Raw genomic sequence first — 13929 nt, 5'->3', positions numbered from 1 at the left:
CAGACTAAGCAAATGGTCAAAATCTATTGCATCATTAAGTAGCTTAGGATTCAAAATTACTGTAGTAGCTCTTGGTACTCTTCCCCTAGTTTAATTACAAATTGTTCTTTAAATTGTTTTATTATTAGTTGAAAGACTGTAGATTATGGACATAATTAAATATTATCAACAAGAAAAAGAATGAAAAAATAATTCAATTTATTATCATCAATTGCTTTAATAAATATATATTTTAATATAATTATACTTAATTAGGATATTATATTTTTTATGTTTCAGAAAGTTAAAAAGTAAAATATTGAAGATAAAAAATTAACTTTATTATATTCTATTAGTTATAAAATTTATTTTATTACATATGCATTCTTATTAAATTATAAATGATAATAAAATATATTATATTTATTTATATATATTAATTATTGTATAATAAAAATATCTAAAACGATATCTAAAACAGTTTGATCAATATCTAAGAAAAACTAAATTCCTATTGAATGAGGAGGAAAGAGACATTTCATTTTTCCTCTAATGTTTTTAGCTTTAAACAAGAGACAATAATAGTTTTTGGTCCCCATGTAATAATAATAATTTCTTCCAGTTTTGCAAAAGTAAGAGTACTTTTGCAAATTTTTGTTTTTGAGACTGCAAAATTTCTATTTGAAGCTCTTTTATTCGGCAGGCGAATATTCACACTTGGAAATCTCTGGACCTATATTACATCATCTTATTGTTTAGGTAAAAGGTGATATTATTCATCCTGCCTATCTATAGGCGAGACTATTGTTTTTGCCTCATATTTGAGCATTTGTTTACCTCAGAAACAGTGAATATTTTGCACAAATTGTAATGTCTAGTGGTGTCTGCTAGAAAATAAAGACTAAATTTTCTTGAAAATGTTGAAATCTAAAATTTTCATTGGGCAAGACAACTTCTAGTTGGCTTTGGCTATGGTGCAACCTATTTGCATTGGCAGCCTTCACCATTTGCATGGCATCCCATCCCATGGGCATGAATAGTGTCAGTGTCAGTCTTTATTGTACGCACTCCTTAGTTCGTTCAACAGGTACTGACAAACTGCCTCGTTCGTTCATCATCTAAAAAGAAAATTAAAATATATATTTAATATCTTTTCCAAACTTTCTTTCTCTATGATTTTCCGATTTGTTTGTTCCATAATTTTTTTTTAAAAAACATTCACCTAAGCTAAAAGCATATTATTTTACAATTATATTTTTAAATCAAAACTAATAAAATTAATTATTATTTCTTTTATATAAAGTAATATTATATGTAATTTAAATTTTTGATAAATGTATTAATTTTTTAAATCTAAATAATTTTAATTTTTTATAAATCTATCAAATTTTTTTAATATCTTATTTACTAAAAATAAATTTTTTTTGGCTATTTATATTATTTAATAATTTTATTTTTAAACTAAAACTAATGAAATCAATTATTATTTCTTATAAGACTAAAATGATGTTATATATGAAATTAAATTTATAAATATTAAATAAGATTATTTTATCTCTGTTTTATTATGCAAATTGAACTTTTATTTATAAAGTTCATTTATTTTATTATTTGAAAAATAGGAAAAAAAACTATAAAAATCAACAATCATAAATTATTAATAACCATTAAATATATAAAATTACATCTAAATCTTCACTCAATCCTCCGAAGCCTTGTTGTATTATGTTAAGAAAGTTTTGACTTGATATTACTATTCAGGTGACACTTTTATTTAAGATGCCTAAAGTATCCACAACAATTATTTGATTTAATTTAATTATTTTATTTACATAATTTGATAAAACTATTTTATCTTTTTATATTTAATTTAAATGAATTCAGAAACAACACATTTCTTTGTTTAATTAAAATGAGCATTTATTGTTTGAAATTAAAATAATTTTTATTTAAGTGAATTTATTTAATGTTTATGCTATCTTTTATTATTTTATCAATTCTATTATTTTCTAGATTATCTTTATAAATTATTCAACAAAGATGTTTTTACTATTTTAATGTATTTTAGACATATATTGTATATTAATAATCTTGTAATAGTCTTCTTTTAAAGGAATTTAGAAACAACACATTTCTTTGTTTAATTAAAATGAGCATTTATTGTTTGAAATTAAAATAATTTTTATTTGAGTGAATTTATTTAATGCTTATGCTATCTTTTATAATTTTATCAATTCTATTATTTTCCAGATTATCTTTATAAATTATTAAACAAAGAAGGTTTTACTAATTTAATGTATTTCAGACATATATTGTATAGTAATAATTTTGTAATAGTCTTCTTTTTCTTCACTCTTCACACTTCTTCTTGTTAAGTTTAAAAATTATATTAGAACTTAATTCTAATTCATCGAGAGAGACTAAAAATCAAAATTGTAACAATTATAGAAAATAAATCTAATTATAGAAATCTCACTTATAAAAATTATAAAATAAATAGATATAAAATTATATAAATTAATTTTCTCTTTTTTATTATTTATATAAGTTAAAATTATAAAAACTATTTAATCTTATTTATATAAGTTTAAATAAATGTACTATAAAAATTTGATTTTACTTGATAATTTTTTTAATGAGTATTGAATTTTTTATGCACAAATATTACTCTATAGTAATTTATTGTATTTTTTATGTACAAATATTTCTATTTTATTTTTGTTTCACATGATAGATATTAATAAACTATGATGTTTTTCTCTGAAATGTAATGTTTTCTTCATTTCTTTAATACAAAAATACCCATTTTTCCAATTTCCTAAACAACATTCAGCACAATACGAGGTAACAGTATATGATAAATGATTCGCAGGCCCTTTTACTTTTTATCTATAAAACAAAGAAATCCAAAGTCTCAAAACATATATGTAGTTGCAAAAATTTGAATCGTAACACTTGGTAACAAGGAAAACTTTGAAATTTTTTTCACCTTTCACACTAAATGTAGAACTTCCATGTACCAAATTCAGACAAACAAAGGGAATGAAAATTTAAATGAACAAAGACTTACCTATGAATGCAAAGAACCCAACAACAAGCGCTAAAATGGCACCCAGCGGCGAGAACGATGACGCCAAAACTAGCAACAGCGAGACAGACGAAAATTCACCTAGAAAATATGATAGGAAAATGACTTCGGCTTTGTTGATACAGACTCCACGAAAAATGGCGGGACGAGCAGTTATGAGTTTGGTTGATATTAATTGTAAAAAGTTGGATGGCGGAGGAGATGGCGGAGGGCGGCGTCGGACAACATACGGCGCAGTGGAAGGGACCTTTGTACTTGCGCCTGTCGTTTGTACCTGCGCCTGCCGTTTGTACCTACGCCAAGTAAGGTTGGAGTCGTCGGAGAAAGGATGGAGGAGGGGCCCGGCCGGTGCAAATATGTTGCACCGTAGTCGGTGCCTTCAAAGTCATCTGATTTGATTGCACGATTACCGTGTTAAATTCACTTTCCCGTGTCCACCGTCATCTTGACTTATTCTGCTTCACTCATTTCATGCCGTCCCCCGCTTATTTAATCTGATTTGATTGCACCATTCATTTTCCTATCCATGTCACGATTGCCGTGTTAAATTCACTTTCCCCTGTCCACTGTTCTGTTGACTTGTTCTGCTTCACTCATTTCATGCCGTCTCCTGCTTATTTAATCTCAGTTTCCCTTCCTCATTGCTCACTCTTCTTACCATTGTTCAAGCCATATATGCTTTAAATCTTTGGTAGCTACCTTCTTTTCTCTTTGTTGTTTTTCTATTTTTATTTCCAATCGTAAATATTTTTTAATTTGGTTCAATTTTGATTGTTGTGATCACTAATCAAAACTATTGTTGTTGCAGATGAAATAAGTTGAATTCTTGCCATGGATCGTTCCTCTGTTGTCATATGCTCATGTTTAATCGCATTCTCATACTATTCGCTGATGATAAATGGCAAGAATTCAAAAGCCTGCTCTTCTTGCTGTCAAAAGCCTGTTACATCCTTCACCTTTATTGCATTCATGGCAAGGCTTTAATTGCTGCGAATGGAGGGGAGTGGAATGTAGCTCCATCAGCTCAAATGTTGTCAAACTCCGTCTTGCCAATCATGTGGAGAATGTGGATGGTTATCTGCTTGATTATTTGGGTAGGCCATTTAATGGAAGACTTGCTAGAGATTTGTTCCATTTAAAACAGTTGGAGCATCTAGATCTAAGCTTCAATTATTTGAGGGGTGTTCTACCTAAAGGTATGTTTAACGAAACAATCTTTCAAATTTTCTATTTTAAGCTGCTCTCCCTTACTTTAATTTGAGTAGCTTTTTTTGTCGTTTAACATGTAGGTCTATTTGCCCTGAAAGAATTGAGACATCTGGATTTGAGCTTCAATTATTTAGAAGGTGAGATACCATATCAGTTTGCCTCCTTGCACAACTTATCTTATCTCGACTTGTGCCAGAACTGGTTCAATGGTACAGTTCCAACAGGTATTTTAAACGAAGCAACCTCTCATGTTTCACGATTTAAGCTTCCTCTTATAGAAATTTGAGTGGTTATCATTGTTGTTTACATGTGTAGGTTTATTTTCCCTGCAAGAATTGAGACATCTGGATTTGAGCTGGAATGATTTCGAAGGTGACATATCAGAGCATTTTGCCTCCTTGTACAACTTAAAGTATCTCAACCTGTCCTTGGCTGGGTTCAATGGTACAATTCCCTACCAATTGGGGAATCTCTCTCAGCTGGAAGTTTTGGACCTATCTGTTGCAGACGTGCATGATTTTGGAATAGCTGTGTTTCTTATTGGTCGGAAAGTATGGAGTGCCGGTTTAGTGTGGACGGAAAAGTTGCAGAAATTGAAATAGTTGTCCCTTAGTGGAGTAGTGCTGAATATGACAGGGAAGCAATTGGAAGCACCCCTTTCTCATCTGCCTAATCTCCAACATCTCCACCTTTTAGAATGCATGCTTTCTGGGCACATCCCCAATGCTATCCAAAACCTATCGTTCCTTACCCACCTCCACTTGGGTTACAACAACTTTGAAGGACCAATACCATTATGGTTAGGAAATATGACAACTTTGGTTTCACTTTGGTTGTCTGAAAGTCCATTATTTAGTGGTTCATTTCCTTTGAGTCTCTCTCGCCTACCTTCTCTAAAAGAGCTTGTGTTTTGGGGAGAAAACTTAATTAGTGGTAATCTAAGTCAAATATTATGTAGGGAATGGTCTCAGCTCAATGTCCTTGTTCTTTCAGGGTCTAATATAAAAGGAAGTATGCCACCTTGTATTGGAAATATCACCTCTCTCATCTATCTTAGCTTGACAAATATGGAAGGTCCTATTCCTCCTTCCATTGGAAATCTCTCCACCCTACAAAATTTGGTTTTATATGACAGTTCGTTGAATGGAGAGATTCCACCATCACTTGGTCAAATTTCATCTTTGACTACTTTACACCTCATTGGAAATATGTTGGGTGGAAATATACCTTCTAAGTTGGGTAATCTTTCCTCTTTGGTAGAATTAGAACTATCCTCCAATGTTCTAAGTGGAAATATACCTTATAAGTTGGGAAGTCTTTCCTCCTTGGTGTATCTAGATCTTTCCTTTAATCAATTAAATGGTAGCATTCCCACTTCAATTGCAAGTCATCCTGGTCTCAGGTCCATTGCCCTATCTTCAAATAATCTTCAAGGAAAGATTTCTCTTAGTTCTTTTAACAAAATGACCAATCTTTTTGACCTTGATCTATCCTACAATGAATTGACAATCATGATTGAACCAGATTGGATACCCACAATTTACCTTGCTTCCTTACACTTAGCCTCATGTAGTATCGGGGGCATAATTCCACCATTCATTTCTGCACAATATAGATTGTATGAATTGGATCTCTCCAATAATAGTCTATATGGAAATATTCCAGATTGGTTAGGGGTGCTTCCTTTGGGATATCTTAACTTGTCATACAATAACTTGCAAGGACATGTTCCCTCAAGCTTGATTGCAAAAGGTTTTTGGAGTGTTGATTTGCATAGTAATATGTTACAAGGTCATCTCCCTTTTTATTCAGTGTCAACATCAATCATGAAGCTGTTGGATTTGTCTCAGAATAGATTCATAGGATTTATTCCAGTAGATATTGGAAATCTTCTACCATCCATTAAATTTTTGTCACTTTCAACAAATGATCTAAGTGGTGATATACCTTCTTCAATTGGATTTCTACAATATGTGGAGGTTTTAGATCTCTCAAACAATAAATTATTTGGTAAAATACCATCAAGCATAATTAATTGCTCTAGTTTGACAAGATTGAACTTAGCAAGTACTGGATTAATGGGAGAGATACCATATCATATGGGAATGCTAAGTGAACTTAGTTCACTTCACCTCAGGGACAATATGTTAAAGGGAAACTTGCCATCAAGCCTTAAGAACTGTTCTAGCTTGCAAATTTTAGATTTGGCCAACAATCATTTTTCTGGGAGCATACCATCTTGGTTGGGTCAGTTCTCTAAATTGATGATACTTGTTTTGAGGTCTAACAAGTTTGAAGGAAACATTCCACATCAATTAAGCAATCTATCAAGTCTCCATGTTTTGGATATTTCACAAAATTATTTGATAGGTTCTATCCCACAACAATTGGCAGCATTGAAAAGTATGAGGAATTCTACAATGGGAAACTCACATGACAATGATGGTGGCTCCTACTATTACAAAGAAGAGATCCAAGTGTTCAAAAAAGGATTAGAAATGGTGTATGTTAGTTCAGTGATGTTGCTTATAACTTGCATTGATCTATCTCTAAATAATCTATCAGGCAACATTCCTTCAATGATGGGGAATCTTAAAAGTCTTCACACATTGAACTTATCAGATAATAGTCTTACAAGAGAGATACCAAGCAGTTTTGGATTACTTGCAGAGTTAGAGTCACTTGATCTTTCAAATAATAAACTAAAAGGAAGGATTCCAAATGAAATCTTACAAGTTTCCTATTTAAGTTTTTTCATTGTAGCCAACAATAGTCTTTGTGGAAGAATACCAGAAGGAAGACAATTCAATACATTCAATTCCTCTTTTTTCACTAGGAATCATGATCTTTGTGGATTCCCTGTTAACAACAAATCATGTAGATGTGGAGAGATGCCAAATTATAGCATACAAATCCCTCTTCTTGAGAATGAGGATAATGAGGGAGGAGAAATTCCATGGCACTGGTATGTAGAGTGGATGACAAGTGTTTCTATTGGATTTTGGGGAGTATTTGGAATCTTGGCTGCAAAAAGGCATTGGACGAGAAGATTCATTCATGCATTAGATGAGATTGCAATGAGTTTATTGAGTGGATTGATAAATAGGTAATGATATAGTAAAAAATTGTAAAATTATTATCCTCAAATATTCTCATTGTAATGAGTTTACCTTGTAATTTTATTATAATTAGAAAAATTTGATGTCTTATACAACATTAAATAAGTTCTAAGTTAATTCATTACTTTTATTATAATTTTATGAGTAGGTCATCAATAAAATACAAGGACAATTTTTATGGTTTGAAATTTAAAATTAAAATGTCAGTTATTTTAATTCAACGTAGAAGTACAAATATTCAATTTAGTATTTTCATGAATATGTTTTTATAGTAATTTATTGCATTTAAGTAAAATAAAATTGTCCACCTATTCTTAGAACATGCATTCAATAAGTGAATTGTTTAAATATTTCAATTCAATTTTTTGAATTATTCAAGAATATGTGTGGTAATGAGGATTAAAGATATCCCAAGAGAACAAAACCATACGTTGCACATACCTTGAAGACAAGACAAAATAATTTTGGCATTATGCTCATAAAATAAAATTAGTAGAAGTTATTTGTTGTAATTATGTTTGCAAATATTAATACTAAAAGAATATGGGAGTATCTCTAAAGTTATTTAATCAAACATTATTACCCAAATAACAAATCATATATTTAAGAAATATTAAAATTAAAATCCTATTACTAATATATTTTTGATGTATGTAAGTATGTGATAAAAAAGTTAAATATATATACTTTCTTCAAATAAAAAATAATTCAATTTAAGTAATATATATTTATTTCTATCTTCTAAATATTACTAAGTTTTATGTTTAAATTACACTAAAATTTAATTCGAGAGTGTCAAACCAACCCTTTCTAATTCAATCATTAACATAAGTCTTTGTATATTTTTGTTACCTCAATTTTTATGATGACTTTTTTGAAAATAGTTTGTTTAGGTCACTCTTAAGACTTTCACAATATAATATATTATTTGTTATAATTTTATTTGGTCAATATAGTTTTTTCTATATGCATACAATTTTATTAATAAAAGCATATATTCAATTATGAAATCACTCATCATTCCTCACATTTTAAACGTAATGTTCAATTGTAAGAAACAATCATAAATAATTATTTTCTTCACTCATTTCATGCCATCTCCTGCTTATTTAATCTCAGTTTCCCTTCCTCACTACTCACTCTTCTTACCATTGTTCAAGCTATATGCTTTAAACCTTTAGTAGCTACCTTCTTTTCTCTTTGTTGTTTTTCTATTTTTAATTCCAATAATAATTTTTAAAAAAATTTGGTTCAATTTTGATTGTTGTGATCACTAATCAAAACTATTGTTGTTGTAGATGAAATAATCTAAATTCTTGCCATGGATCGTTCCTCTGTTGTCATATGCTCATGTTTAATCGCATTCTCATGCTATTCACTGATGATAAATGGCAATACCATGTGCTTGCCACATGAAAGAGATGCTCTTCTTGCTTTCAAGGGAAACTTACATCCTTCACCTTTATTGCATTCATGACAAGGCTTTAATTGCTGTGAATGGAGGGGAGTGGAATGTACCTCCATCAGCTCAAATGTTGTCAAACTCTGTCTTGCCAATCATGTGGAGAATGCAGATCGTTATGTGTATGTCCATTATTGGTATATCTCATTTAATGGAAGACTTGCTAGAGATTTGTTCCATTTAAAACAGTTGGAGCATCTAGATCTAAGCTTCAATTATTTGAGGGGTGTTCTACCTAAAGGCATGTTTAATTGAACAATCTTTAATATTTTTTGTTTTAAGCTGCGTTCCCTTACTTTAATTTGAGTAGGTTTTTTTTGTTGTTTAACATGTACGTCTATTTGCCCTGAAAGAATTGAGACATCTAGATTTGAGTTTCAATTATATTGAACGTCAAATACCAAATCAGTTTGCCTCCTTGAACAACTTAGTTTATGTCGACTTGTGCCAAAACAGGTTCAATGGTATAGTTCTAAAAGGTATTTTTTACAAAGTAGTCTGTCATGTTTCGCGATTGAGGCTTCCTCTTATAGAAATTTGAGTGGTTATCATTGTTGTTTACATGTGTAGGTTTGTTTTCCCTGCAAGAATTGAGACATCTGGATTTGAGCTTCAATTGGTTCAAAGGTGAAATATCAGAGGGTTTTGCTTCCTTGCACAGTTTAAAGTATCTCAACTTGTCCTGCGCCGGGTTCAATGGTACAATTCCTTGGCAATTGGGGAGACTCTCTCAGTTGGAAGTTTTGGACCTATCAGTGATAGAGGTGTATGAGTTTGGAGCATTTGAAATATTTGGGGAAGTATGGAGTGCTGGTTTAGTGTGCACGAAAAAGTTGCAAAAATTGAAATATTTGTCCCTTAGTGGAGTAGTGCTGAATATGACAGGAAAGCAATTGGAAGCACCCCTTTCTCATCTGCCTAATCTCCAACAACTCCACCTTTTAGAATGCATGCTTTCAGGGCACATCCCCAAGGCTATCCAAAACCTATCGTTCCTTACCCACCTCCACTTGGATTACAACAACTTTGAAGGACCAATACCATTATGGCTAGGAAATATGACAACTTTGGTTTCACTTTGGTTGTCTGAAAGTCCATTATTAAGTGGTTCATTTCCTTTGAGTCTCTCTCGCCTGCCTTCTCTAAAAGAGCTTGTGTTTGGGGGAGAAAACTTAATTAGTGGTAATCTAAGTCAAATATTATGTAGGGAATGGTCTTAGCTCAATGTCCTTATTCTTTTAGGGTCTAATATAGAAGGAAGTATACCACCTTGTATTGGAAATATTACCTCTCTCATTTATCTTAGATTGACAAATATGAAAAATATGGAAGGTCCTATTACTCCTTCCACTGGAAATCTCTCCACCTTGCAAAAGTTGGTTTTATATGACAATTCGTTGAATGGAGAGATTCCACCATCACTTGGTCAAATTTCATCTTTGACTACTTTATACCTCATTAGAAATATGTTGGGTGGAAATATACCTTCTGAGTTGGGTAATCTTTCCTCTTTGGTAGAATTAGACCTATCCTCCAATGTTGTAAGTGGAAATATACCTTATAAGTTGGGAAGTCTTTCCTCCTTGATGTATCTAGATCTTTCTTTTAATCAACTAAATGGTAGCATTCCCACTTCAATTGCAAGTCATTCTGGTCTCAGGGACATTGTCCTATCTTCAAACAATCTTCAAGGAAAGATTTCTCTTAGTTTTTTTAAAAAAATGACCAAGCTTTCTCTACTTCATTTATCCTACAATGAGTTGTCTATCATGACTGAACCAGACTGGATACCCACAATTTACCTTGCTTCCTTACACTTAGCCTTATGTAGTATGGGGGGCATAATTCCACCATTCATTTCCACACAATTTGGATTGCTTGATTTGGATCTCTCCAATAATAGTCTATATGGAAATATTCTAGATTGGTTAGGGGTGCTTCCTGAGCTGGAATATCTTAACTTGTCATACAATAACTTTCAAGGACACGTCCCCTCAAGCTTGACTACAAAAGGATTATAGAGTGTTGATTTGCACAGTAATATGGTCCAAGGTCATCTCCCTTTTTCTTCAGTGCCAACATCAATCATGGATTTGTTGGACTTGTCTCAGAATAGATTCATAGGATTTATTCCAATGGATATTGGCAATCTTCTACCATACATTCAGTTTTTGTCACTTTCAACAAATGATCTAAGTGGTGATATACCTTCTTCAATTGGCCTTCTACAATATGTGGAGGTTTTAGATCTCTCAAACAATAAATTATTTGGTAAAATACCATCAAGCATAATTAATTGTTCTAGTTTAACAAGATTAAACTTAGCAAGTACTGGATTAATGGGAGAGATACCATATCATATGGGAATGTTAAGTGGACTCAGTTCACTTCACCTTAATGACAACATGTTAAAAGGAAACTTGCCATCAAGCCTTAAGAACTGTTCTAGCTTGCAAATTTTAGATTTGGCCAACAATCATTTTTCTGGGAACATACCATCTTGGTTGGGTTAGTTCTCTAAATTGATGATACTAGTTTTGAGGTCTAACAAGTTTGAAGGAAATATTCCACATCAATTAAGAAATCTATCAAGTCTCCATGTTTTGAATATTTCACAAAATTATTTGATAGGTTCTATCCCACAACAATTAGCAATATTGAAAAGTATGAGGAATTCCACAATGGCAAACTCACATGACAATGATGCTGACTCTTACTATTACAAAGAAGAGATCCAAGTGTTTAACAAAGGATTAGAAATGGTGTATGTTAGTTCAATGTTGTTACTTATAACTTGCATTGATCTATCTATAAATAATCTATCAGGAAACATTCCTTCAATAATGGGGAATCTTAAAAGTCTTCACACATTGAACTTATCAAATAATCATCTTATAGGAGAGATTCCAAGCAGTTTTGGATTACTTGCAGAGTTAGAGTCACTCAATCTTTCAAATAGTAAACTAAAAGGAAGGATTCCAAATGAAATGTTACAAGTTTCCTATTTAAGTTTTTTCATTGTAGCCAACAATAGTCTTTGTGGAAGAATACCATAAGGAAGACAATTCAATACATTCAATTCCACTTATTTCTTTGGAAACCCTGGTCTTTGTGGATTCCCAGTTAACAACAAATCTTGTGGATGTGGAGAGATGCCAAATGATAGCATACAAATCCCTCTTCTTGGGAAAGAGGATGATGAGGAAGGAGAAATTCCATGGCACTGGTATGTAGAGTGGATGACAAATTTTTCTATTGGATTTTGGGGAGTATTTGGAATCTTGGCTGCAAAAAAGAATTGAAGGAGAAGATTCATTCATTATTAGATGAGATGGCAATAAGTTTATTGAGTGGATTGATAAATAGATAACAATCTAGTAAAAATTTGTAAAATCATTATTTTCAAATATTGTGACTGCAATGAGATAACGATGTAGTTTTATTATAACTACAAAAATTTGATGTCTTTTACAATAGTAAATAAATTCTAAGTTAATTCATTACTTTTATTATATAATCTTATGAGTAGGTCATTATTAACATACAAGTACAATTTTTATGGTTCAAAATTTTAAATTAAAATGTCAGGTATTTGTATTCAACATAGAAGTACAAATATTCAATTTAACATTTTCATGAATATGTTTATATAGTAAATTTTGCATTTAAGTAAAATAAAATTGTCGACTTATTCTTAGAATATGCATTCAATAAGTGAATTGTTTAAATATTTCAATTCAATATTTTGTATTATTCAAGAATATGTGTGTTAATGAGGATTAAAGATATCCCAATAGAACAAAAGCATATGTTGCACATACCTTGAAGACAAGATAAAATAATAATGACATTATGCTTTTAAAATAAAATTAGTAGAAGTTATTTGTTGTAATTATGTTTGCAAATATTAATACTAAAAGAATATGGGAGTATCTCTAAAGTTATTTAATCAAATATTATTACCAAAATAACATATCATATATTTAAGAAATACTAATATTATAATCCTATTACTAATATATTTTTGATATATATGTAAATACATGATAAAAAACGTTAAATATATATATTTTCTTCAAATAAAAAATAAGTCAATTTAACTAATAAATATTTATTTCTATCTTCTAGATATTTCTAAGTTTTAAGTTTAAATTACAATAAAATTTAATTCGAGAGTGTCAAACCAATCCTTTCTAATTAAATCATTAACATGATTCTTTGTATATTTTTGCTACCTTATTTTTTATGATGACATTTTTGAAAATAGTTTGTTTAGGTCACTCTTAAGACTTTCACAATATAATGTATTATTCATTATAATTTTATTCGATTAGTATATATTTTTCGAAATGCACAAAATTTTATTAATAAAACCATATATTCAATTATGAAATCATTTAGCAGTCATGGATCAGCTTCTACATCAGAGCATTTCTCACTGATCGGCACACTACTTTTAGGGGGCAGGGGGACTACCTCGTCTCCTTCTTCTCCTTTTTGGGGGGAACTTTTTCCTCTTAAGGGGTTTTGTCCTTCTCCTTTTTTTTTTATATACTAGATGTATGTTGTAATGTGGGGGGTGGGGTCTTGATTACTCCATCCATCCATGCATCCCTTTTCATCTCTCTTTTTGGTGGAGGGTTTTTACCATGAGATTTTCCCCCTTTCTCTGCTTTATGAGAGATTTTCATATCATTATGTACATGGGTACCTAACATGGCCTAGTAGCCAGGACCCATTATGCATTTCATCCTAGTTCTTGTGAACTTAAGTGCATTCCCCTAAGTTGCACTTAAGGGGTGGGGGGGGGTGTTGGTGTAAATAAGTATTTAATATTTACACTTACTTAAGTTTACTTAGGTTAATGCATATTTTTATTATTTATTAGTCACCTAGGAGTATGTGTACTCTTGTGAGTTATCATGTTGACAACACAAGAGTCCGCACCTCTTTTATGCACATGTTGTCTACAACACAGGAGTTAGCACACTAATTAAGAAAATTAAGCACATGGTGTCTACAACCTTGTCATTCTTATCCACTCATCTAGAATGTTGGATAAGGTATGTTCT

At 31.1% G+C, this 13929-nt stretch overlaps 1 protein-coding gene and 1 pseudogene across 2 annotated transcripts; both read left to right on the top strand.

Annotated features, from left to right (window-relative positions):
* Nucleotides 1-3898: 3898 nt before the first annotated feature.
* On the top strand, nucleotides 3899-5740 carry LOC149549554 (uncharacterized; annotated as a pseudogene). The gene is made up of 3 exons (XR_016354112.1): nucleotides 3899-4263; nucleotides 4357-4500; nucleotides 4592-5740. The product of XR_016354112.1 is annotated as an uncharacterized LOC149549554 (transcript).
* Nucleotides 5741-7213: 1473 nt separating this feature from the next.
* Nucleotides 7214-10083, top strand: LOC149549553 (uncharacterized). The gene is made up of 4 exons (XM_089794335.1): nucleotides 7214-7241; nucleotides 8877-9098; nucleotides 9428-9629; nucleotides 9666-10083. Exons 1-4 carry the CDS (start codon nucleotides 7214-7216, stop codon nucleotides 10075-10077), a joined length of 864 nt encoding a protein of 287 aa, XP_089650461.1. The 3' UTR covers nucleotides 10078-10083.
* The last annotated feature ends 3846 nt before the right edge of the window (nucleotides 10084-13929 follow it).

The sequence above is a fragment of the Cupressus sempervirens genome, chromosome 7, assembly GCF_028749045.1.
Source record: "Cupressus sempervirens isolate cs-2001-9-10 chromosome 7, ASM2874904v1, whole genome shotgun sequence".
Classification (NCBI taxonomy): Eukaryota; Viridiplantae; Streptophyta; class Pinopsida; order Cupressales; family Cupressaceae; genus Cupressus; species Cupressus sempervirens.
Note: the sequence above shows the minus strand (reverse complement) of the source record. Positions and strands in the feature narration are given on the sequence as shown.

Excerpts from the sequence above, each read along its gene's own strand:
- LOC149549553 (XM_089794335.1), top strand. The coding sequence starts at position 7,214 with ATGAGGGAGGAGAAATTCCATGGCACTG. Across the intron at positions 9,099-9,427 it reads GAGGGGTGTTCTACCTAAAG|GTTTGTTTTCCCTGCAAGAA; the intron begins GCATGTTTAATT and ends TTACATGTGTAG. Across the intron at positions 9,630-9,665 it reads TCAGTGATAGAGGTGTATGA|TGCTGGTTTAGTGTGCACGA; the intron begins GTTTGGAGCATT and ends GGAAGTATGGAG.